The sequence below is a fragment of the Chiloscyllium plagiosum genome, unplaced genomic scaffold, assembly GCF_037043375.1.
Source record: "Chiloscyllium plagiosum isolate Xiang-an unplaced genomic scaffold, Cpla_swu_hap1 HiC_scaffold_27, whole genome shotgun sequence".
Lineage (NCBI taxonomy): Eukaryota > Metazoa > Chordata > Chondrichthyes > Orectolobiformes > Hemiscylliidae > Chiloscyllium > Chiloscyllium plagiosum.
The window spans coordinates 53,159,796-53,186,103 of record NW_028270165.1 but is presented as its reverse complement, the minus strand read 5'-3'; the positions used below and the strand labels follow the sequence as shown (position 1 = coordinate 53,186,103).

Below are 26,308 nucleotides of genomic sequence, written 5' to 3'. Positions count from 1 at the left end.
ACAAACATTTATAGTAAGTTCTTGGTATGGACACATTTCCAACGTAGGTTTATTCAAATTTTATAACATATTGGGGTGGCACACTGCTTAGCATTGCTACCTCACAGCATAAGGGACCCAGGTTCAATTCCAGCCTCAGGTAACTGTCTGTGTGGAGTTTGCACGTTTTCCCTGTCTGCACAGTTTCCTTCCACTGTCTAAAGAGGGGCTTCGGTACATCTGTGTGGACCTCCTCCTGTTAACTGAGGGCAATGGGGCACTGTGAGGATCAACAGATCAGACAGTCTGCAACTTCTCTACGGGAAACTTGTCTCAAGAAAGGCAGCAGTTTCTTATCTCATCCATTCTCCTATACTCCACAAACTCCACACCGACAGTCGCCCCAAGGGTGGAATTGATCCTGGGTTCCTGGTGACATGAGGCAGCAGTGCTAATCACTGAGCCACCATGCCACCCCTGAGCCACCGTGGGGTTGCAGTCCAATGGAAAACAAATACAGTGCACCAACTCTCCCACTGTCAGGAGAATCAGTCCTGGGGGGGACTCATGGCAATGTCAGCGGTGGAATCTGATTGTTGTGAGTGCTGGTGCCCCCGCTGGTGCTTCCGCAAGTTGCGGGAAAACGTAAACCTCTTCTTGCACTCAGGGCAGCTGAAGGGCCTCTCCCCAGTGTGGACTCGCTGGTGCTTCAGCAGGGCAGAGGAATCGGTGAAGGCCTTCCTGCACTCGGGGCAGCTGAATGGCCTCTCCCCCGTGTGGACCCGCCGGTGGGTCAGCAGTGTGGAGGAGCGGGTAAAGCCCTTCCCACACTCGGGGCAGGAGAACGGCTTCTCTCCGGTGTGGACGCGCCGGTGCCTAAGCAGAGCAGAGGAATTGCTGAAGGCCTTCCCGCACTCGGGACAACTGAATGGCCTCTCCCCTGTGTGGACCCGCCGGTGGGCCACGAGGTTAGAGGAAACAGCAAAACCCTTCCCGCACTCGGGGCAGGAGAACGGTCTCTCGCAGGTATGGATCCGCTGGTGGGTCAGCAGGTTGGAGGGCTGGGTAAAGCACTTTCCGCACTGGAGGCAGGAGAAGGGCCTCTCCCCAGTGTGGACCCGCTGGTGCCTCAGCAGGTGGGAAGACCTGCTGAAGGCCATCCTGCATTCTGGGCAGCTAAAGGGCTTCTCACCCGTGTGGACCCGCAGATGGGTCAGCAGAGCAGAAGAGCGGGTGAAGCCCTTCCTGCACTCAGGGCACGAGTACGGTCTTTTCCCGGTGTGGACCCACTGGTGCCTCAGCAGGGTAGAGGAATCACTGAAGGCCTTCCTGCACTCAGGGCAGCTGAATGGCCTCTCCCCTCTGTGGACCCGCTGGTGCTTCAGCAGGTCCGAGGATTTGCTGAAGGTCTTCCCACACTCAGAGCAGGGGAAGGGCCTCTCCCCAGCATGGACGCGCTGGTGGGCCAGCAGGTGGGAGGAGTAGGTGAAGCCCTTCCCACACTCAGGGCAGGAGAATGGCTTCTCCCCGGTGTGGACTCGGCGGTGGTCCAGCAGGTGGGAGGAGCAAGTAAAGCCTTTCCCGCACTCGGGGCAGGAGAATGGCCTTTCCCCGGTGTGACTTCGCCGATGAATCTCCAGGACAGATGGGGCATTGAAGCCTCTCCCGCAGTCGCAACACTTCCATGGTTTCTCCACGGTGTGGGATTCCTCTGGTTTCACCGTGGCCGCAGCTACAGCCCCTGCCCACAGTAAATTTCTCTTTCCTGGCTGTATAACTGTTTCAGGCTTTACACACAGTGCGCTGTAACAGTAGAGACTCTCATCCAGTCCCACTAATGCTGAAAATGGTCTGAAACAGGAACCAAAATGTTTTGCTCCTTCTCACAGAATCATAGTTCAAAATCGTTGAGGTCCCGATGGATTGAGTGACTGTCAGACATTGATGTGAAAGTGGGGACTGTAGACGCTGGAGAGGAGTTGAAAAGTGCGGTGCTGGAACAGCACAGCAGGTCGGGCAGCATCCAAACAGCAGGAGAATCGACGATTCAGGCATAGGCCCTTCATCTGTTGATTTTTAAACTTCAGTCTTCACATCTTCAAATACTCTGGAAAAAGAGATTCCAAAAGTCATCACGATCAGTCCAGGGTAGAAATTCAGAACAAGCTACTCCACTTTCTGCAGAATATTTTTTTTCTTTTGCTGTTCCACAAAATTGAAAGCATCCCACACTCTCTCTCTTCCTCTATTCTCACTCCCTCAAATTAATTCTCCTGAAGTTGCTGATTCAGGATCTTACAGGGACAGAAAAAGCAAAAACGACAGGACTAACACCTTCGAATTTTGGACAACACCACATGAAAGTTAATATCTTTCAGGATATTGGGATATTGCTGAGAGTGAGCAAGTCTGATTTTGGGAAGCAAAACAAGTGTAAATTCAGGTTGAACCTGCAATACAGCTTCTTGATAAAAAAAAGACATGAATTGGTTATCGTCCCTGTGGTGGTGGTGGTATGTGGTGGGTGGAATGTGACATTAAGGCATTGATACAGACAACCCGAGAGAAACTAAACATACAGACATGGCAAATGTTAGTGGCAAGCCAGAGTCAGATCGACAGCACAGAAACAGCCCCTTCGGGCCAACCAGATATCCTAGCCTAATCTAGTCCCATTTGCCAGCACTTGGCCCATATCCCTCTAAACCTTTCCTATTCATATACCTATCCAGATGCCTTTAAAATGTCATAGCTGTATCAACATCCACCACTTCCTCAGGGAGCTCATTCCTTCCACACACCACCCTCTGCATGAAAAGATTACTCCTTCGGACCCTTTTAAATCTTACCCTCCTCCACCCTAAACCTTTTACCCTCTAGTTCTGGACTCTCTCACCCAGGGAAATGTCCTTGTCTATTTACCCTATCCATGCCTCTCATGATTTTATTAATGACCCTCAGTCACCCCTCAGCCTCTGATGCACGAGGAAAAACAGCCCAGCCCATTCAGCTCAAACCCTGGCAACATCCTTTTAAATGTGTTCTGAACCCTTTCAAGTTTCACAACATCATTCTGAGAGGAGCGAGACCAGAATTGCACACAATATTCCATAAGTGGTCTACCCAATGTCCTGTACAGCCACAACACAACTTCCCAACTCTTATCCTCAGTCAGAGGATTGGGAAAGTTTTCAAAACCCACAAAAGACAGCCAGGAAAGAATGCAGGGACAAACCAAATTTGAGGGTCAGCTTGGAAGCATCAATGAGAAATCGGCGGACTGGGTTTATTGGGTATCCGTTCTGGAGTACGTATACATATTTCTCTTCTGCTCTTCGCAGTTCCTCTGGGCTGCAATGTGTGGTGGCTCGTTGAAATAATCTCCTGATGCAGCTTCGTTTGTGGGTGTTGGGATGATTGCTTCTGTAGTTAGGTATTTGGTCCATGTGTATTGTTTCTTGTAGACGCTAGTGTGAAGTTCCCCATTGACTGTTCACTCTACTGTGACATCTAGGAATGGCAGTTTGTTGTTGTTATCCTCCTCTTCAAACCAGGAGCCCCCCCTCAGGCCCATAGTCTCACTACCCAGAACACCAATATACAGACTAGTCAAAGACCTCCAGTGAAGACTAAAACACCAAGTCGAAGATTCATGCCACTCCATTCACTCCACCCAAGAATTCCTGAACACCAAAGACACCAAGATAGAAGAGGATGAAATAATGCTGTCCTTTGACATAACAGCCCCGTTCACATCCATTAACATCAACGTGGCCAAAGAAACACTGACTACACTACAAGAACCACCAAAGACACAAACACCAAACAGCACCAACTTCATCAGCAAAGATAACATTGTCAAGCTTGTGGACCCGTATCTTATTACCCACTTCACATTCAATAACAAGCCCTACAAACAAATCAACAGAACACCCATGAGACCACCAATATCAAGGTTCCTAGCACAGGCAATAATGCAGAGACTCGAACAAACAGCCCTCCCAATGCTCCAATCCAAATTTTGGGTCCGCCGCAGTGACGGCACCTTTGTCATCACAAAATGAAACAAATTAGAGGAAACCTACAATACCATCAACAATATCCTTACTGGCATAAAATTCACAAAAGAGGAGAACAACAACAAAGTGCCATTCCTAGATGTCAGTAGAGCGAACAGTCAATAGGGAACTTCAGACTAACGTCTACAGGAAAACAACATACACAGACCCAAGTACCTAATGCAGAAGCAAATCATCCCAAACGAATCTGCATCAGAACACTATTTCAACGAGCCACTACACACTGCACCACCCAGAAACTACGAAGAGCAGAAGATAAATACTTATACAACATATTCAAGAAGAACGGTACCCAATAAACCCTGTCCGCTGATTTCTCAACAACAAACTCAAAGCAGACACATGCGCAGAAACCCTAGCCACACTACCTTACATCAAAGACATCTGTGAAATGATGTCCAGACAACTCAAACCTCTCCACATCATGGTAGCCCACAAATCTACCAACACACTTAAGCAGCAGCTAATGAACCTGAAAAAACAAATGTTATTTACAAATTACCATGCAAGGAAGTATACACATGGACTCTACCCCCATAGTTCTCGCTGTCAAGAAATGCTGGGATGAGATAAGGAAGATTTTTTTCAGTCAGAAAGAGGTGACTCTGTGGAACTCATTGCCACTGAAATGAGGCAAGTAACTGAGTGCTTTTAAAACAGATAAAGATAGGCTCTTGGTTAGTAAGGAAATCAAGGGTTACAGGGAGGATGCAGGAGAATGGGGTTGAGAAACATTGGCCATGATCGAATGGTGGAGCAGACTCAACGAGTCGAATGGACTGATTCTGCTTCTGTATATTATGGATCAGTAACCACAAAGATCTGACTTAATTTTCACTACTTTTACTGTGCTCCTGTCGTATTTATGGCAAGCGTGTGGCAATGCGTTGTAGATTTCTCAAGCTAGATCTTCGAATTTCAGATCAAATATTGATAATTGGAGCTAATATTAGAGAGAGTAAAGGTGCTTATTTCTTGGATAAATAAACCTGTCATGCATTTTAAGCTTAAACCTTGCATACTTGCGAAATTAGAGTTGCCATTTTGCCCGCTGTCATCAAATCTCCAATAATACTTCCCTTTTACTTGATAACCCATTTTGGGAAATAATAAACATAACTGAGGTTTCGTGTTTTATGCAAGCGCTTTAAGCTTTTAATATAATGATTTTAAGCCATCTACACAGAGTGTGATTGAATTTCTAAACTTAAGTAACAGCCTTAAAGTATTGTTATTTGTATCACTCACATAACTTTAATGTAAATATTGAAGTAAACTTATTGAAAAGAACATACTTGCTGAATTAGAGTCAGCATTGTTTTCATTGCTTTGTCCATTATTCCCTTTCACCTCATTACCTATTTTAGAGAAAGAGAAAGATTGCATATGTTTGAACATTTACTTTTTTTTTGGCAATATTATAAAATGGAGAAAGCAGTTCAGTCAACTTCAATCTTCATCCGGTCACTTTTTAGAAAAGGTTTTGAGCACAGTTATAAAATAATAATGCAAGGTTACCCAATTTGCAGCATTGCTTGAGACAGATTTAATAGTACAAGAAGTTATGATCTCCATTCAGTAATGTCTTGATTTGAACATAGTTAAGTTAAGCTAAGGGTGTTGCAGAAATTAAAGTCATTGTGAAAATGTTACCAGGGAAAACATTGGATTAAAAAAAATATTCTGGTTTGAGTTTCTTCTTCGGGTATAAAGAGATACTGGATCCAAGTATCCTCCCAACCTTCTAAAAATATGCCCTCAAAATGAACACAATGCAACCTAAATAAATCAGGCCCAAAAGAAATTCAAAACTCGCACTAACATATGGCAAGGAGGAAAGTTTTAGACTACAGGGCAATAAAGATGGGTTGGTCAGCTGGGCAGAACAATGGCAGATGGAGTTCAATCCTGAAAAGATTGAGATGATACATTTCAGGAGGATCAACAGGCAAGGGAGTACATGATGAATCACAAGAATTTAGAATGTACTGAAGATCAGAGAAAGGGATGTATTCATAGATTCTTGAAGGCAACAGGACATGTGGATGAAATGGTTAAGGCGGCATATGAAATACTTGCCCTTAATAGTTAAGGCATTGAACATTAGAGCCAGGAGATCATGATGGAACTGTACAAGACATTAGTTGGGCCACAGCTAGAGTAGTAGATCTGGTCGTCACATTATTAGAAGGATGTGATGGCACTAGAAAGGGTGCAGAAGGGAATACTAACCCTGGGTGATGCATGTTGGTGGGTTTCAGCTAATGAGAGTGATTAGATCGGTTGAGGGTATTTTCCTTAGAGCAGAGAAGGCTGGGTGAGGACCTGTTTGGAGTGTACAGATAAGACACTTAGGGTCTAGATAGGAAGAAACTTTTACCCTTGGTAGATGGCTTCAGCAACTAGGGGGCATAGATTTAAGGAAAGAGATAGGACATTTTAATGGAATTTAAGGAAAAATATCACCTAGAATGTGCTGGAGATGGATGAATTTATTTAGGGGAAGTCAATGGTACAGCCAAAGAATTGGTTTGTTTGAAGGGATGGATATAATGAAATAAAACTAGTTCAGAAGATCATTATAATGTGCTAAGAAAAAGAACGGGAGGTGGACCTCCAACAGTGGAAACAATGTAAAGAAGTTTCATTGTCCCAACTGAGAAAAACAATTCTGCTAAACTTCTCAAACGAACCTGAACATGTGTCAGAACTTGTTTGTTTAAAATCAATTGAACCTATTCCAAGTATTTAGGAAAATGAGAATCATCTTTAATATTGGCCCTATTTGACTGCAACCAAAAGTGATAAGAAGCTTTTTCAGTTTCATTGAAATGGAGCTGTCAGAGATATTGGCTCATTAGAAGAACAGAAGAGGGTTGTTTGAGCTTATTGAGCAGTTTGTAGACTCAAACAAGGATCCAGAAAACAATTTTCTGTGGCACAGAAGCAAGGACAATTAACAAGGATTGATGTTGGTACTGTGTGTCCAAGTGTCTCAGTCTTCAAAGTTCTAGATAAATTAAACTTCGGAAAAATTGAAGGTGTCAAAGGAAGATCAGTGGGGAATCAAGGGTTTTGGGGAAAAGGCAGGAAAATGGAATTGAGGGTTATCAGATCAGACATGATCTCACTGAATGGTGAGCAGAATGGCCAATACTGCTATTTCTTTCGGTAAATCGATCTGGGTGTTGATAAAAGCTTTTGTATGATTTTTCTTTGTAGTCAGCAACATTTTGTACTTGGAAGAAGTTGGCTTTTGTGTTGGACCTCAAATAACGCTTGAGGCCCCACTGAGGGTTATTCAGCAACCGAGGTTACATATCATCAAGTTAAATCAAAATAAGCAGCAAAATATATGGTAAAAGTGTAGGTGTGATTGCTGAAGGCCAAATAAGACAGTTTCAGTCGTAAAAAAATCTCTACTTCATAATATTTCGTTTTACATGCAGTCAGCGACAACTCAAGCCAATCAAGGTGTCGCAGAGTAAAGTTAGGTCTCACCAAGACAGCTGACATGTCCGTACAATACTGTTGTAGCGCTCTTTAACCACAGGGTATATACTAGTGATTCATTTATTTTTCACTTTCCCCAACATCCCAAATTAGGTTCAGGTTTGTGACAGCATCCTGATGGGAAGCCTGATGCAACGTGCTCAGATTCTGCTGCAGTAGTGTGATGTGTTAAATTCCCAATGATTTTCAAAAAAAAGAGAGTGAAAGGCAGTGGTTGCATGTGTTGACACCACAGGTATTATTTATATTGGCTTTGAGATAGGGAACAACCATCACCTCCCAAATTGTGTTTTGTTTGCACAGCAACTTTGAGTATGAAAAACATTCTATTTTTAGACGGCCTAAATGCATACATCGTTTCTTATCAGCGTACCTTAAAATCAACATTAAAAAGCACAAACAATTCATTTTCACTGTAAATTACATATTTTAAAATCAAATATTGCAAGACATGCAAACACATCAAGAAGTCAAAATTTGTGAAGAAAGCACATCTTTTCTGACAGTTCAGATAGGGAAAAGCTTTGTTCTTGTGGTGGTTAGTGGAGACTTACTCGATTAAATATTAACTCCCGGTGTATCTCACATAGATGCTGTATAAATCAAGATCTTATTGATCACTGTCGACAAAATTAAACCTATTGACCTGACTCTTTACAAAATAAGAACAGATTTTAGTACATAACATTTTCCCATAATACAGAAGTTTGCAGTAGTGCAGTTATGTGAAAAGAAACAGATCTGTTAATTTAATTTGTTGCTCCATTTCATAAATGTTGTTTTCATTTATTTTGAAAAATCAATTCTTCCACTCTTTCTAAAGGTACATGACACTTTACTTTTTTTTCTTTGCCAATTTTCTTCCACCAACAAAAGCAACGTTTTTGGCATTGGATGGGGGAGCTCTGCCAGCTGCCAATTTCTTGCTGAAATTGTTTCACTTGACATATGAGTCTTGCCAATAAATGACAGCAACAGCAGCAGCTCATACTGATGATAACATTTCAACAAAAGTATACCAAGGTGCTTCACATTATGTATCACCCAAGCTGGATAAATGTGAGGGTCTCCTTCTCGGCCTTTCCCCTCAGCTGAGGTGTGGTGACCCTCAAGATAAACCACCACCAGCCATCTCTAATGAGAGAGAACAGTCTAATCCTCTGGGAAGATTGTGATGAATGTGTTTAAAGTTGAAAGACTGTTGAAATATAAGTGGTTAGCACTGCTGCCTCACAGCACCAGGGACCCGGGTTCAATCCCATCCTGGGGCGACTGTCTGTGTGAAATGTGCACAATCTCCCAGTGTCTGTACTGGTTTCCTCCAGGTGCTCCGGTTTCCTCCCACAATCCAAAGATACGCAGGCGAAGTGAATTGACCATGCTAAAATTGCCCATAGTGGTACATAAGTCAGGGGTAATTGTAGAGGAATAGGCTTGGCTGGCATACTCTCTACAGGGTCGGTATGGAGTTGTTGGGCCGAAGGGCATATTTCCACACATAGGGGTTCTATGGCTGTAACAAATACTACATCTGACAAACAGGTATAAAACTAGCCACCAGGATATATGAACATCAACTAGTCACAAAAACACATGATCCACTATCACTAGTATCTTTACATACAAAGGAGGACACCATGTTGACTAGGACCATCCATCCATCCTATGACAAACCACCATTCTATAAGCCAACCAGAAACACACATAAGAATTCCTCGGAGCATGTCATTCTAACTGGAAATCTATTGATTTGGACCCTATCTACCATGCTCTGAGAAAAAGAATGGAAATGATATCACCCACCCTAAGAAACCAAAAGACATAAATAGAAAGCAGGACATACCACCAGCTCTTCACTCGACTCACTGATGATGTTACCCAGTATGGTGATGAAACACCTGAAAATGACCTTCCAGCTCAGCGAGCAAACTTACATCCAGAATGAGAAAATCCTAGTTGACACAAAGGCTGCCACAAAGTTGGAATTCTCTCCCAGAAATGACAGTTGATGGTGCCCTCACCAAGATGGATGCTCGCGCCCCCCTCCCCAAGACAACATGCGTCGTACCCTCACGAATATGGCGACCAGTTGCCCCCAGAGGTCCTTCCCCAAACAAAGTAAACACTGGGCCTGTGGAGCTTTTCTTCGCAGCCTCAGGCCTCCCCAAGGAGTTTATAAACTCCCTCGTCTCCCTCCTCCCGCGGTTTCCAATCCTCCCCTGTCTCACTGTCTCCTCTCGGTAAAAACAATGATCGCAGATGCTGGAAACCAGAGTCTAGATTAGAATGGTGCTGGAAAAGCACAGCAGTTCAGGCAGCATCCGAGGAGCAGTAAAATCGACATTTCGGGCAAAACCCCTTCATCAGGAATACAGGCAGAGATCCAGAAGGGTGGAGAGATAGATGAGAGCAGGGTCGGGGTGGGGAGAAAGTAGCATAGAGTACAATAGGTGAGTGGGGGTGGGAAGAAGGTGATAGATATGGGGGGAGGGGGTGGTGGAGTAGATAGGTGGAAAAGAAGCTAGGCAGGTAGGACAAGTCATGGGGACAGTGCTGATCTGGAAGTTTGGAAGTGGGGTGAGGGGGAGGAAGGGGAAATGAGGAAATTGTTGAAGTCCACATTGATGCTCTGGGGTTGAAGTGTTCTGAGGCGGAAGATGAGGCATTCTTCCTCCAGGCGTCTGGTGGTGAGGGAGCAGCGGTGAAGGAGGCCCAGGACCTCCATGTCCTCGGCAGAGTGTGAGGGGGAGTTGAAATGTTGGGCCACAGGGCGGTGTGGTTGATTGGTGCGGGTGTCCCAGAGATGTTCCCTAAAGCGCTCTGCTAGGTGGCGTTTAGTCTCCCCAATGTACAGTAGGCCGCCTACTTGCGGAGCGTTTCAGAGAACACCTCTGGGACACCCGGACCAACCAACCCAAACACCCCGTGGCTCAACACATCAACTCCCCCTCCCACTCCACCAAGGACATGCAGGTCCTTGGACTCCTCCATCGCCAGACCATAGCAACACGACGGTTGGAGGAAGAGCGCCTCATCGTCCGCCTAGGAACCCTCCAACCACAAAGGATGAACTCAGATTTCTCCAGTTTCCTCATTTCCCCTCCCCCCACCTTGTCTCAGTCCCAACCCTCGAACTCAGCACCACCTTCCTAACCTGCAATCTTCTTCCTGACCTCTCCGCCCCCATCCCCACTCCAGCCTATTACCCTCACCTTAACCTCCTTCCACCTATCGCATTTCCAATGCCCCTCCCCCAAGTCCCTCCTCCCTACCTTTTTTCTTAGCCTGCTCGGTACACTTTCCTCATTCCTGAAGAAGGGCCCATGCCCGAAACGTCGATTCTCCTGCTCCTTGGATGCTGCCTGACCTGCTGTGCTTTTCCAGCAACACATTTTCAGCTCTGATCTCCAGCATCTGCAGTCCTCATTTTCTCCTCTATGTTTAGAAATCAGCAAGGATACTGCAGAATGCGAGGTACAGACTTCTACATTTTGATGTAAAGTTATATTAGAGGTAGCCACTACCATAGTATGGATTGCAGAGAGAATCTGGGTGCAGGAAGGCATGCCTTGAGCAAGCTTAGTAGAAAAATAGGCAATAGGGCGCCAAGAGGAGCTATGTTGCTGGGTGAGAACAGCTGTCGCACAGGTATCAAGAATGGCAACATAAAGATGAAAGTGGCAGTCATACAAACGTCTGCCTAGCGTGGGTGCTGAAGAGAAGGTAGTTTTAAGCTCTGCAAAGACTTGTAGTTGTTATGGGGTGAGTTCATACCATTAAGGCACATTAGTCGAGGATAGGGAAGATAATTTTTGATCAGAAGGGCACAATTAGGAATCCATTGTCGGCAATAATTGATGAGGTCAAGAAACTACCGTATCTGTTTAGGAGTGGTTGGAGGGGCAATACAAAGAATAGGATCAATACGTTCAGATGTCAAGCACCGATCGAATTCAGAAATGAGAGTACCTAGGAACTTAACTTCTTTCTGATTAGTCTTAACTTTGCTGGGGGGTACAATATAGCCACGTTGATGTGGATGGTTGTGAAAGGTAGTGGAGTCAGTGTGATTGGACACTTTGTCAGGGCTAGCGAGGAGGTCATCGATGTATTGAACTAGGGTAACGTCTCCAGGAAATTCAAATAATTCAAGCTGGGTGTGAAGAGTCTCTGAAAAGGGTGTCGGCGACTGAATAAACCCTTGAGGTAGGCAAGTCCACATATATTGGTGGCCCTTAAAAGAAGGCAAAAATGTATTGGGCTATTGGATGCAAAGGAAGACAAAAGAATGCATGTTGGAGGTCAACGATAGTGAAGAGCTTGGCATCAACTGGAACTTGGCTGAGGATAGTAGCAGGATTAGCAACTGGAGGATTATGAGCCTCAATGATTTTATTTACTTCATGAAGGTCGTGAATGACATTCAAGACGTCCCGGTTTAGGGATCGGAAAGATAGGTGTATTGACAGAAGAATGGCATGGGACTAGAAGGCCTTGCTGTAGAAATGAAGCAATGACAGGTTGAATGCCAGCTTCACCTTCTGGTTTCAGGGGGTATTCAGATATAGACAGGAGGACAGAATTAGGTTTGATCAGAATGGAGATGGGTGGGACCTTAGCAAGGCCCACTTGTGTTTTAGAGACCACCCAGACTCCAGGGTATACTGCGTCCTGCGGGTGAGGGTGTGCATGATGATGATGAAGACTGCCATGAATTGACTAAGGCTGTGCATAAAATAGGATTGATCCTTGAGTGAGCAGCTCAATTTCACTGCAAGTTTGATCAGCATGGTCAAAAAGAGTCTCAGCATCAAAACCTACTTCTTGGGCTTTGTGTTTTGGGTTCAAGTGAGTGGTGACACAGGGGAAAATGAGAGGGCCAGTTTTCCAGCTATGAAGAGGAACTGACACGAAAAGAATGCCACCAGCTGGTGACCTGATCTCACCAATCGCCCAAGTGTGCTGAGTAGTGCCAAGTAAGGGATTATAGTGTGTTCAAGCCTGAGATCATAAGCTAAAGTAATGTGGGGGTGAGGGACGTTATGTAAAATAGGATCAAAAGCATAAGGATCCAAATCAAATGACCACCATCGAGGAGGCTTTGGTTTGGTATTGATGCATTGAACAAAATGAGGTGGATCCTGAATCAGGATACCATCATCATGACATTCAATAGTAATATTTAGAGGACAGAGGAGATCTCTAGCAAGTAGAGGGATACGTAATCCATAAGTAACAACAAAGCAAAAAGGGAGCGTGACACAATTTTTCCACACCACTGTCAGAGGGACAGCGTATGCATGTTTATTAGAGGAACCATTAAAACACTGCAGGATTTCATCATCGTCCAAGATTTCATTTGCTTGGTGGACTGACCTTGCAGACAAAAAGGTCTACTTTGAATCCTGGGTTGAAGTTTAGCCACTGTAGTTTGGGCAAGTTCTGTCTTACTCTTGGGATCCTTTCATTCTCAGAAGTAACAAACCTCTCGGCTGAATTGTGCAACCTCAGCATCTTGCCGGTGGATGTTGTGTGTTTTAATAGCTTTCTATACCTGATCAGGTAAGAGAGTCATACATAGGGCATTAAATTGGGATGATCATCTTGTAGGTAGTTAGCGTCACCAGAGGAAGCACCATAGCATTCCTTAAAACGGGTAAGGAACTCCTCAGCCTCTTCGCCTGAGCTAGGTTTACATGTTAAGACTTTACCCACATCAACGACACGATGCACTGCTTGGTGGAGACAGGTAATAATCCAATCTGATAGTTTCTGCCGGGTGCCCGGACTACAGGCTGGGTATGATTATTCCCTTGTAAAATTTCTCAGAACTCGCCCATTTTTCAGGCAAAAGGCTGCATTCTGAGGTGAAGTAGGTCTTGGGAGGCAGCATTATAAATGGTCTTAGTCCTGTTAATTACATGTATAAGCCTAACATCTGCTATTTTGTACGGTCAGTCAGGGAGGATCCGTCAGATCGTTGTTGTATAATGATTCATGATTGGAGAACTGCAGGGATTGGGACTAGGACCCCAGGTATTCACAGTATATGTCAGTGATTTAGATGAGAAACTAATTGGAATATATCACAAATTGCAGATGACACAAAGCTGGGTGGAAGGGTGAGCTGTGAGGAGGATGCAATGTTATTTGGACAGGCTGAGTGAGTGGGTAAATGTATGGCAGGTGCAGTTTAGTGTGGATCAATGTGAGGTTATCCACTTTGGTAGTAAAAATAGAAAAGCAGATTATTTCAATAACTATAACCTGGGAGATGGGAATGTTCACCAAGAACTAATCCAAGATGGAGGCGAGAAAATTTGTGGCTGTAAGAGCTGCTCTTGTTAAAGATATTTTTAGTGTTGGAGGTGATTTCCTTGAATTCCAGGAGCAGCACTTACTGTTTTATATGCTGTTGCATTGTTTTGGAACTTTGGAGTAAAAAAATCAAGTCAACAGCACTTTTAAAAGAGAGAAGACAGCTAAAGGCAGCGAGCACATGGTCTGAAAGAGAGAGAGAGAGAGAGAGAGAAACCTACACTGCTAGGTGACACAGCAGTGAATCTATGTAGTTACTGCCTTTGTTGTTTGAAATCATGTATCTCTGAACATTGGAGTGCGTCTAGGAAAAATTAACCAACAGCAAAATTCACAACTGGTCTTGGTGGAATCTGTGTGGGAGAGCTCACAGCACAGAAACAGATAAGTGCATAGTTTTTAATGTGTAACCTTGCTGTAAGTCTGCAGTAGTGAATAGAGTGGGTTCTTTCTTGATTATTTGTTTTGAGATTTTAGAAGCTCACCAGCGGGTCCACAACAGGGAGCAGCCAATCACCTGCTCCGAATGTAGGAAGAAATTCATTGATTCTTCCAGCCTGCAGACGCACCAGAGGGTCCACACCAGAGACAGCCTGCTCACCTGCTGTCAGTATGGGAAGGGCTTTACCCCCTCCTCCCACCTGTGGAGGCCATTGCAGGGTGATTGAAGGAATGACAGCCGAGTGCCATTATCGACTGGACTATCAACCCAGCTTTGGGGACTCCTGGGTTCGAATCACACTGTGGCAGATGGCAGAATTCGAATTCAGAATCTAATGATGAAACCATTTTCTGGGGAAAAAATATCCCATCAGATTCACTCATGTCAGAGTCTGTCTGTATCCCAATTTTGAGTCAGACTGGTTCTATTTCCATCGTAGAATTTATAACATATTACATGGATAGACTGTCTGAAGCTGATAATGAAGCAGCTAATTTATTCTGAAGTTATTTCAATTAGTTGGTCAATTGACAAATAATAACTGCATAACTGTTGTAAATATTGATACACAGGAAACCTATTTTGTTTAATATATTTGTAAAGATCTTATCAAAACTATAGAATTGTTTTTCATAGGAAATAAAATTTGCAGTGTTTTATTAAATGGTTGAAAGTAACTTTGCACTTAATTGCTCCATTTGGGATTAAACATTGTGACTTTGAAAGATTATTTTTATCAGAGTTAATGGTGAGTGTATTAACAAACGAATGTTGCCATTTGCTCTTGAATTACCTCAAACTCAATTTGAAATTCTTGAATGAGTTGAGTAAGGGGTACAAAGTGAATACTTATTGCACTTTGCTGAAATTCTCTGCATTACCAATGTATTTGGTTAAACAAGATATGTATCTTTCCTGATAACTTTGTATTTCTTTGATATTTTATTTGTCAGTGCTCGTGCCCAAGCAGCCTAAAAAAAAACGTTTTGGCATTTGGTGAAGTTGTGAATTTTCAGTCTGTTTCACAATTAAATGACACAACCAATCTAAAGATTAAATACATATAACAACGTCAAAGAGATTGTGATAATAGAAAGTCAACATGTAGAATTGCCAATGAAACATAAACCGTGGCTGCTCTTAATTTGGTACAGACTGAATATCAATTGAAATGATCAGAATTAGTAGACATAATGGCATTGTGCACAAACTGTGTGTAGTGTGAGTTCAGAATTTTTCTGATCACTTAATTCTGACACATGCAGTGATGGCTGCACCATAATCTGTTTTATTTGTTCATGGACTGTGAGCATCACTGGCAAAGCCAGTATTTTTCATCATCCCTTTGTAATTGTTTATTTTCCTTGAATATTGGGTGGGGACAAGATGAGCTGTAAATGTGTTGCTGGAAAAGTGCAGCAGGTCAGGCAGCATCCAAGGGGCAGGTGAATCGACGTTTCAGGCATGAGCCCTTCTTCAGGAATGATTCTGCTCCTGCTCCTTGGATGCTGCCTGACCTGCTGCGCATTTCCAGCAACACATTTTCAGCTCTGATCTCCAGCATCTGCAGTCCTCACTTTCTCCTCCGAGGACAAGATGAGGTTGAGTTGCAAGGCCTACTGGCTTGCACTCTCCCCGACAAAACGGAGACTTTGGGAGGAGAACAAAAATTGGAAGTTTACTTAAATATTGATGCTCCCATTTATCTCTCTCAAAAGGCAATTGTTTGGTCCATCAAATTTGTAATGGCTCTTTTATAGAGTCATAGAAATGTACAGCACAGTATTCTTCCAGTAACAGTGATCAGAACTGTACTCAGTACTCTAGAAGTGGCCTCACCAACATCCTGTACAACCTCAACATGACGTCCCAACTCCGAAACGCAGTGGGGGGAACAATAAAGGCAATGGTGCTAAATACCTTCTTAATCACCCTGTCCGCTAATGATGCAACTTTCAAAGAACTATGTATCTGAATGCCCTTCCACCCCAATATTTCTCTGTTTCACAACATGATCCAGGGCTCTACCCTTAACTGTACAAGTCCTGCCCGCCCTTGTTTTAGGAAAATGCAAGCACTCACTTTTATTCATACCTCTCTCACAGCTAACCGATGAAGGAGCAGTGTTCCGAAAGCAAGTGCTTCCAAATAAACCTGTTGGATTATAACCTGGTGTTGTGTGAATTTTAACTTTGTACACCCCAGTCCAACACCGGCTCCTCCACATCGTTTCTAGTGAATACAGCCCACATCTCCCAGTGCTGCCAGTAAACTTTACAATGCTGATGTAACAACACTGTACCTGCAGTCCTGAAAAGTTTACAATTTCTAACAATACTAGCTCCTCATTCACTGCTCCATCTGATACACGACATAAACTTAGTGCAGGAGGCTGAAGGAAATGAGCAGCTTTAAAAGAAAAACCTCTTGGGGCTCAAAGCTTTAATGAGAGCTTCAGCCCGGCGGTAAGTTCAGGTAAGCTTTATTGTAACACAACTTTGTTACAGCTTCAGATCCCCCTAGTTTAAAAGGCATGGAAAACGTAGCTGCTTTTTAAACAACTGTAGGTCAAAGCGCGAAAACACCACCCCACCTCACTTCCTTTACTATTGGTAACCACCAAGTTGTTCCTTTGTAATTGGATCCTTGGTACAACCTTAATCCAGAGGAAGTGTTGCCTCAGTCAGCAATTTCAACCAATACCCTGTCTCCCTGTAAGATTCTCCCAGCCCATCTGCTGGGGGAAGGTGGTTGGGGAATTGGGGCAGTGGAGAGTCAACAAGATTGCTGTGGGTCTGGAGTCACCTGTCGGTGAGACCAGGTAAAGGATACAGCTAGGGTGACTGAGTGAATCCTTTCCTCAAAAGGATGTGAGTGAATGAAAATGGTTTCATTTATAGATTCTGAACTCCAAGACTTCTGACAGAATTCCAATTCCACCAACTGCCACAGCGGAATTTATACCCGGGAGTCCCCGGAACTGGGTTGATAGTCCAGTCAATAATGGCACTCGGCCATCACTCCTTCAATCCCCCTGCAATGGCACGTGAACTCGCTGGTGCCTCCGCAGGTGGCAGGAGTCGGTGAAACCCTTCCCACACTCTGAGCAGCTGAAGGGCCTGTCCCCAGTGAGGACCCGCTGGTGGGTCAGCAGGGTGGAGGAATTGCTGAAGGTCTTCCCACAATCGGGGCAGCTGAAGGGCCTCTCCCCTGTGTGGACCAGCCGGTGTCTCAGCAGGGTGGAGGGATCACTGAAGGCCATCCCACAGATGGGGCAGGAGAATGGCCTCTCCCCGGTATGGGTGCGCCAATGAGTCTACAGGGCAGGCGGGGCATGGAAGCCTTTCCCACAGTTGCCACACTTCCAGGGTTTCTCCATGGGGCGGGATTCCTCACGTTTCTCCATGGCCGTAGCTTCAGCTGCAAACAATCGTGTGTTCAGCTCCTCCCTGGTGTGAATTCCTCTTTCCAGGCCGTATAGCTGTTTCAGGCTCCACACACAGTGCGCTGCAACAGTAGGGTCTCTCATCCAGTCTCACTGATGCTGAAAATGTACTGAAACAGGAACCAAAAAGCTTTGCTCCTTCTCACAGAATCATGGTTGAAAATTGTTGCTGTCCCGATGGATTGAGCGACTGTCGGACATTGACGTCAAAGTGAGGACTGCAGGCGCTAGACAGTGAGTGTCGAGAAGTGCAGCACTGGAAGAACACAGCAGGTCAGGCAACATCAGAGCAGCAGGAGAGTCTGTTTTGGGCATAAGGCCTTCAGCTGTTCATTTTGAAACTTCAGATCTCAAATACTCTGTAAAAAGAGATTACAAACGTCATCACTGTCAGTCCAGGGTAGAAATTCAGAACAGTTAATTCTACTTTCTGCAGAATGTTATTTTCTTTTGTTTCTAGATTTGGTTCCCTACATTGTGGAAACAGGCCCTTCAGCCCAACAAGTTCATACTGACCCTCCAAAGAGTAACCCACCAAGAACCGTTTCCCTCTGACGAATGGACCTAACAATACGGGCAATTTAGTATGGCCAATTCACCTAACCTGCACATCTTTGGACTGTGGGAGGAAACCAGAGCACCCAGAGAAAACCCACGCAGACACTGGGAGAATGTGCAAACACCACGCAGACAGTCGCCCAAGACTGGAATCGAACCCAGGTTCCTGGCGCTGGGAGGCAGCAGTGCTCATCACTGAGCTACAGTGCCGTCCCCTCCACAAATTTGCAAACACCATGCCACTTACTCTCTTCCCCCTCTGTGCTAACTCATTCTCCTGAAGGTGCTGATTCAGGATCTTACAGGGGCAAAAATGTCAAGACTGACATCTCTCTGACTTTTGGATAACTCCACCTGAAAGTTAATATCTTTCACAACACTGGGATCTGCTGAGAGTGAGCAGGTCTGATTTTGGGAAGCAAAAAAAAGTGCATCAATTCAGGGTGAGCCTGCAATGCAGCTTCTTGAGGAACAACCAGACGTGAAATGGTTAACATCCCCAGGAGGTGGGAGCAAAATGAGACATCAAGGCATTAACACAGACACACTTCAGCCAAACTCTTCTACTCCCAGTAAGGGCAAAACATACTTGAAAGTTGCTCTGAAAGTCCAGTCTTCACTCTGGCACGATGGGGAAAACAGCCCTACCCCATCCTTCTGTCCCTCCTCACCCGAGTATTTAAGACACCTACCTGAGTTTACAGAGTCTGCTCCCTCCCTGGATTCACTTCAGTTGCTACAAGTGAATAGATTTCCCCCCTCCCCGCTCTCTCTCACAGGAGGAAGAGTTGCCCAGAGGGAAGGAGCTACACCCTGAAACTGACAGGGTCACTTCTGTGTTGTGACGCCATCAATGGGTTGGGGTGGGGTAGGGTACGGGAGAAGGGGTGAGAGAAAGGGGAGAGGCGAGATCCAGGGCTCAGCCAGCAGTGGGACCCAACACTGCGCCTGCGCTGCCTTGCAGAGTTTCCAGAAATTCCCTTCCCTCCAGAGAATCCCCACAGTGTGGAAGCAGACCACTCGGCCCAACAAGGCCACACCGACCCTCCCAAGGGTAACCCACCCACACCCATTCCCCTACCCCTAGTGCTCTACATTTAGCCACTGACTAATCCACCCTAACCTGAACATCTCTGGGCACTATGGGTAATTTAGCGTAACAAATCCCCCCCCAACCCCTAACCTGGACAAAGTTAAAAATCACAACACCAGGTTATGGTCCAACGGGTTTATTTGGAAGCACTAGAATTTGGAGCGCTGCCCCTTCATTAGGTGGTTATGGAGAATAAGTCACAGAATTTATAGAAAAACATTATAATGACCTGCTATTGAAATGATATATTGAACAAACCTGAATTGTTAAGTCTTTCATCTTTTCGAATGGGTTGCAGGCATCATTAATATGTAAATCTTGAACTTCCTGTAAGGCACCTTCTTGAGATAACTTAAGGCTTTATAACAAAAAGTGACACTTCAGCTTAGCTGTGCAAAAATATACATTCACTCCCATGGACTTATGTTTGTGTGTGCATGAGAGAGATAAAATGTCTATTTCCATCCTGAATGTCTTTATATCTATTCAAGAACAGATGCCTCACTTCTGTTGGTGTAAATATTGTTGTAAATCATAGCTGGGTACTAATAGTTAGATGTAAGGGAGAGAGTTGTCCTCAGGTTTGGCACTATAAGAATCCTGGGAGACCCCTATTTCGGGTTAACAAAATGAGCACCTATTTCTTTCAAATTTGGTTTCATTTTTCTTGTTTGATTCCCTGCTATGATTACACTGTGCCTGGATGGTTGACAAGCTGGGAGATTGTGGGTTGGGACTTAATTGACTGAATGCATAATTGTTCCAGAAGGTATAAAGGGCGGGGGGGGGGGCGGGGTGGTCAAAGCTTCAGCAGAAATCCCGCAGAGCTGAGAACAGTCCGACATCTTACTCTGTGGGAACAGGGAGATCAACACAGGACAGAGAAATCAGAACCTGAAATCTGATCTGACACTAGCTGACCCTGTGATCAGTGCTTTGATTAGCAGCACCAATCCTCTACCTTTACCTAGCTTCCCATTTGACTACCCCCTTGATATTCAGGATCCAATCCTTGTCATCCTGAAGCCATGTCTCTGTAAGGAGTCTCAGACCATAATTATTCTCTTCAATGTGTGCAGTCGATTCATTCACTTTTGTTACAGTGCAGCACACATTCAGACACTGTTTTTAGTTTCAATTTTTGTGATCTTTAGAATCCAGTTTTGACTGCTGTATATTTACTCTCCTTGTCCCTTTCTATTGTCCTCTGATGTTAATTTCCCACACGACTACATTGCTCACCGGCCTTGATTTGGATTGGCCATGCTAAATTGTCCATAGTGTCCAGGGATGTGCAGGTTAGGTGGGTTAGCCATGGGAAATAGTAATAGAAGCAGGGGTAGGCCCATTTGCCCCGTCCAGCCTGCTCAGCCATTCATTAAGATCATGGCTGATCTATCCATTGTCTCAGCTCCTCCTCCCTGCATTGTCCCAACTACCCTTCATTCCCCTACCATTGCAAAACCCCATCCAACTGTGTCTTAAATATACTTAATGAAGCTGCCTCTACTGCTTCCTTCGGCAGAAAATTCCATAGATTCACTACTCTCCAGGAAACGCAATTCCTTCTCATCTCTGTCCGAAATCTACTCCTCCTAATATTGAGGCCTGGTTTCATTCACCAGCAGAAATGACTGGATAGGGTAGGGCTTCATCCTACAGTGCAATGAAATCCCACTTTCCACCAAAACCTCGGATGTACTCACTCACTCAGTTGCTGTCTCACAAATGCAAGACTTCACTGCAACTTCTTCTACTCCCATTAAGGGCAAAACATCTTTGAAAGCTGCACTGAAACTCCAGCCTTCACAATCACACTTCTGCTTTCACCGAAGGAGATTAGAGTCATACAGCACGGAAACAGACCCTTTGGTCCAATTTGCCCGGCCAAACAGATATCCTAAATTAATCTAATCCAATTTGCCTACATGTGGCCCATATCCCACTGAACCCTTCCTATTCATGTACCAATCCAGATGCCTTTTAAAATTTCCCTTCACCTCAAACATATGCCTTCTAGTTATGGACTCTCCTACCTTGGGTATTCACCCTATCCATGCCTCTGATGAATGTCTATAAGGTCACTCCTCAGCCTCCAAAGCTCTAGGCAAAGTATCCCCAGCCTATTGAGCCTCTCCCTGTAGCCTGAACCCTCCAACTCTGACAGCAGCCTCGTAAATCTTTTCTGACCCCTTTCAAACTTTCAGAACCGGGTGCTCCGGTTTCCTCCCACAGTCCAAAAATGTGCAGGTTCAGTGAATTGGCCGTGCTAAGTTGCCCGTAGTGTTAGGTGAAGGTGTGAATGTAGGGGAATGGGTCTGGATGGGTTGCGCTTCGGCAGGTCGGTGTAGACTTGTTGGGCCGAAGGGCCTGTTTCCACACTGTAAGTGATCTGATCTAATCTAATCTAATCTTTCTTATAACAGGGAGACCAGAAATGAATGCAGTCTTGCAAACGTGGACTAACCAATGGCCTATACAGCCACAACATGACCTCCCAATTCCTGTACTCTCCACTCTGACTAATACAGGAAAGCATACCAAACACCTTCTTCACTGTCCTGTCTACTGGTGACTCCACTTTCAAGGAACTATGAACCTGCACTCCATGGTCTCTTTGTTCTGCAACACTCCCCTTAACTGTGTCAGTCCTGCCTGGATTACTTGTCCAAGATGCAAACCACCCATTTCTCTAAAGTAAACTGTCACTCCTTGGCCCATCAGCCCATCCGATCAATTCTAATTCATAGTGAACTCTCTTCCCTCTCTTATTCCCTCGAAGTTGAAAATCTCCATCCCATACGCTCTCCCTGTATTCTCAGTTTGCTCACCTAATCCCTGCCTTACGTTATCCTGAAGGGTCTCGTTCATGCTGATTAACAGGCCCACACTATGGGGGGGTTCTAATTGAAACATAAAGAATACTGAATGGCCTGGACAGAGTGGAATTTGGGAAGATGTTTCCATTGGTTGGAGGGACTAGAACCAGTGGGTACAGCCTGACAGTAAAGGGAAGATCTTTTAGAATGGAGTTAAGGAGAAACTTCTTCAGCCAGAGAGTGGTGAATCTGTGGAATTCACTGCCACAGAAGGCTGTGGAGGCCAGGTCACTGAGGATATTTAAGACTGATAGAGACGTTCTTGAGTATCAAGATGATGGAGAGTTATAGAGACAAAGTGGGAGAATGTGGTTGAGAAACCTATCAGCCATGATTGAATAGCAGAGCAGACTTTGGATGGCCTAATTTCTGCTCCGATGACTTATGTTCTCTTGCTGTCCTGGACACAGCGTGAGAGAATTGGAAGCAGCAGTAGGCCATTTGGTCTTTCAAACCTGCACCAACATTCAACAGATTGGTTGTGAATCTGCCAAAATCAAGCTGAATAGGCTGGGACTTGCTCACTGGACCACATGAGGTTGAGATAACAGGGGTTTATAAAATCATGAGGGGAATAGATGAGGTGACCGCTGGGTATCCTTTTCCTAGGGTGGGGGTTTCAAGATTAGGCAGTAAATTTGAAGGTGAGAGGAGAAAGATTTTAAAAAGGTAGGAGGGGCACCTTTTCTTTTACAGAGTGGTTTGTGTGTGGAATGAATGTCTGGAGGAAGTGGTGAATGCAGGTCCAGTAACAACATTTAAAAACCATTTGAATAAGTACATGAATAAGGAAGGTTCGGATGGATATGGGTCAAACATAGGCAGGTGGGACTAGTTTAGTTTGTGAATATAGTTGGCATGGGCTATTTGGACTGAAGGGTCTGTTTCTAGAACATAGAACATAGAACAATACAGCACAGAACAGGCCCTTCGGCCCATGATGTTGTGCCGAACATTTGTCCTAGCTTAAGCACCCATCCATGTACCTATCCAATTGCCGCTTATAGGTCACCAAAGATTCTGACTCTACCACTCCCACAGGCAGCGCATTCCATGCCCCCACCACTCTCTGGGTAAAGAACCCACCCCTGACATCTCCCCTATACCTTCCACCCTTCACCTTAAATTTATGTCCCCTTGTAACACTCTGTTGCACCCGGGGAAAAAGTTTCTGACTGTCTACTCTATCTATTCCTCTGATCATCTTATAAACCTCTATCAAGTCACCCCTCATCCTTCGCCGTTCCAATGAGAAAAGGCCTAGCACTCTCAACCTATCCTCGTACGACCTATTCTCCATTCCAGGCAACATCCTGGTAAATCTTCTCTGCACCCTCTCCAAAGCTCCCACATCTTTCCTAAAGTGAGGCGACCAGAACTGCACACAGTACTCCAAATGTGGCCTAACCAAAGTCCTGTACAGTTGCAACATCACTTCACGACTCTTGAATTCAATCCCTCTGCTAATGAACGCTAATACACCATAGGCCTTCTTACAAGCTCTATCCACCTGAGTGGCAACTTTCAAAGACCTATTAACATAGACCCCAAGGTCCTTCTGTTCCCCCACCTCACTAAGAGCCCTACCGTTAACCCTGTATTCTGCATTCTTATTTGTCTTTCCAAAATGGACCACCTCACACTTGGCAGGGTTGAACTCCATCTGCCACTCCTCAGCCCAGCTCTGCATCATATCCAAGTCCCTTTGCAGCCGACAAGAGCCCTCCTCACTATCCACAACTCCACCAATCTTCGTATCATCTGCAAATTTACTGACCCACCCTTCGACTTCTTCATCCAAGTCATTAATAAAAATTACGAACAGCAGAGGACCCAGAACTGATCCCTGCGGAACTCCACTTGTAACTGGGCTCCAGGCTGAATATTTACCATCTACCACCACTCTCTGACTTCGACCGGTTAGCCAGTTTTCTATTCAATTGGCCAAATTTCCCTCTATCCCATGCCTCCTGACTTTCCGCATAAGCCTACCATGGGGAACCTTATCAAATGCCTTACTAAAATCCATGTATACTACATCCACTGCTCTACCCTCATCCACATGCTTGGTCACCTCCTCAAAGAATTCAATCAGACTTGTAAGGCAAGACCTACCCTTCACAAATCCGTGCTGGCTGTCCCTAATCAAGCAGTGCCTTTCCAGATACTCTTAAATCTTTTCCCTCAGTACCCAGTACCCAGTTTCTGTGCTGTATGGCTCTGTAACTGTTCTATATTGGTCTTAAAATCATTTTCTTGCCTTCCCCCATTAACATCCACTTTTTTATTGTTCCAAAATCAGATGAACTCAGCCTTGAATAATATTCAATGACCCCCTAACTGCAGGAAGACATCCCCACTTCTGAACTCTATTCCTGTTGCTGATATACCACTTGCCTTGCTGATTGCTTGCGGCTCCTATCTGACAACTGGTAGTGACTGGTGTAGAAGGACATTGATCATTTGTACATCCATACATCATTCTTGATGAAGGGATCGTGACCGAAACGTGAACTCTCCTGCTCCTTGGATGCTGCCTGACCTACTGTGTTTTCCAGTGCCACACTTTGACTCTGACCTCCAGCGTCTGCAGTCCTCACTTTCTCCACATCCCAATACATCACCATTTAAACAATACACCTCCTTTCTGCTTTTTTCACAGCAATGGCTATTACTTCACAATGTGGTACTGCATTTGTTGTGTGTTTGTCAATTGTGGTCTTCTCGACATCGGGGATACAGAACGTAAACTTGCGGAATAGTTCGCCGATCATCGCAGCCAGGTCCACAGAGGCCAACCAGACCTCCCAGTTGCCAATCATTTTAATTCCCCTTCCCACTCCCTTTCTGACAAGAACATTTTAGGCTTCCTTTATTGCCACAATGAACCAAACCACAAATTGGGTGAACAACACCTCATCTTCCGCCTGGGCAGCCTATGGCCTGCAGAACTCAACATTGAGTTCTCCAATTTCAAATAACCTCCCTTTCCATCCCCTGACTCCCTTCTCAGCCCCTTATCCCTCATTTCCACTCCTTCCTGCCACCAACCCGATTTCTTCCTCCCATTGAAAAATCTTCATCTATCCCCACTTTAGTCGCCGGCCCCAGCACCCATCCCCAATCCTGAAGAAGGATAACATCTGAAACATCGACTTCTCCACCTCCTGATGCTGCCTGGTTTGCTGCGTTCTTCCAGCCTCCTGCCTGTCTATTTTGCCAATTGAGACACAGACCTGGACCACGTTTCCAGAGTCTGTCACCTCCCGGATTCACTCCTTTTCCTTTCAGTTGCTGCAAGTCAACAAATGAACTCCAGAATCAAAAAGAAATTGAAAAAGGGGGCGAGAAAAGAGAGTGCCGTACTCACAGATCTTGGACAGAGGAAGGAATTTGCAGTCTGGGTGAACCTCTATGTTGGTTCAGAAAGAGAGGAGCAGGAGTAGCAGCTTCAGAAACTCATGGTCGATCTTCCGCATTCAGACAATGGGCTGGCTCTGATTGGCAGGAGGACCAGTCTCCTTCCGGTCCTCCCTGGTTCCCTATTGGGCCATCAGAGGAAGGTCGCGCGCTTTTTTCCGGAAAGCGATGAGCATGCCCACAGTTTTGCTGACACCGGAAAACATGCGCAGTCCGCTCACTGCGGGTGCTCGTGTTTTCAGAGTTCAAAGGTCAAGAGGGAAAAAGGGATAGAGCCACAGTTTGTTTTTCCCTGTGATTCGACATTTTATTGCTTTTGCAATCAGTCTGGCTGCTCAACCTGTATGCGTCTTTTCCCCAGGGTAGGTGCGCGAGTCCAGAACTGGACGGCAGAGGTTGAAGGTGAGAGGGAAAAGATTTCTGATGGGCAACCTTTTTGCACAGAGGGCGGTGCGTGTATGGAATGAGCTGCCAGAGGAAGTGGTGGAGGCTGGTACAATGATAATGTTTAATATGCACCTGCATGGGAACATGAATAGGAAAGATTCAGAGGGATAAGGGGCCAAATGCTAGTAAGTGGGT

General features: G+C 45.0%; 1 protein-coding gene across 1 annotated transcript in view; it reads right to left on the bottom strand.

Moving 5' to 3' along the window:
* Positions 1–50: 50 nt before the first annotated feature.
* The window catches only part of LOC148144086 (uncharacterized), a 56,784-nt gene continuing 30,526 nt past the window's right edge, over positions 51–26,308 (bottom strand). Inside the window, exons 2-3 of the mRNA XM_087975300.1 lie at positions 5,354–5,416; positions 51–1,861 (exon numbers count right to left, since the gene is read on the bottom strand). Of these exons, the coding sequence (XP_087831426.1) occupies positions 528–1,861; positions 5,354–5,416 (1,397 nt within the window). The 3' untranslated portion in view covers positions 51–527. The remainder of the gene's footprint in view (positions 1,862–5,353; positions 5,417–26,308) is intronic.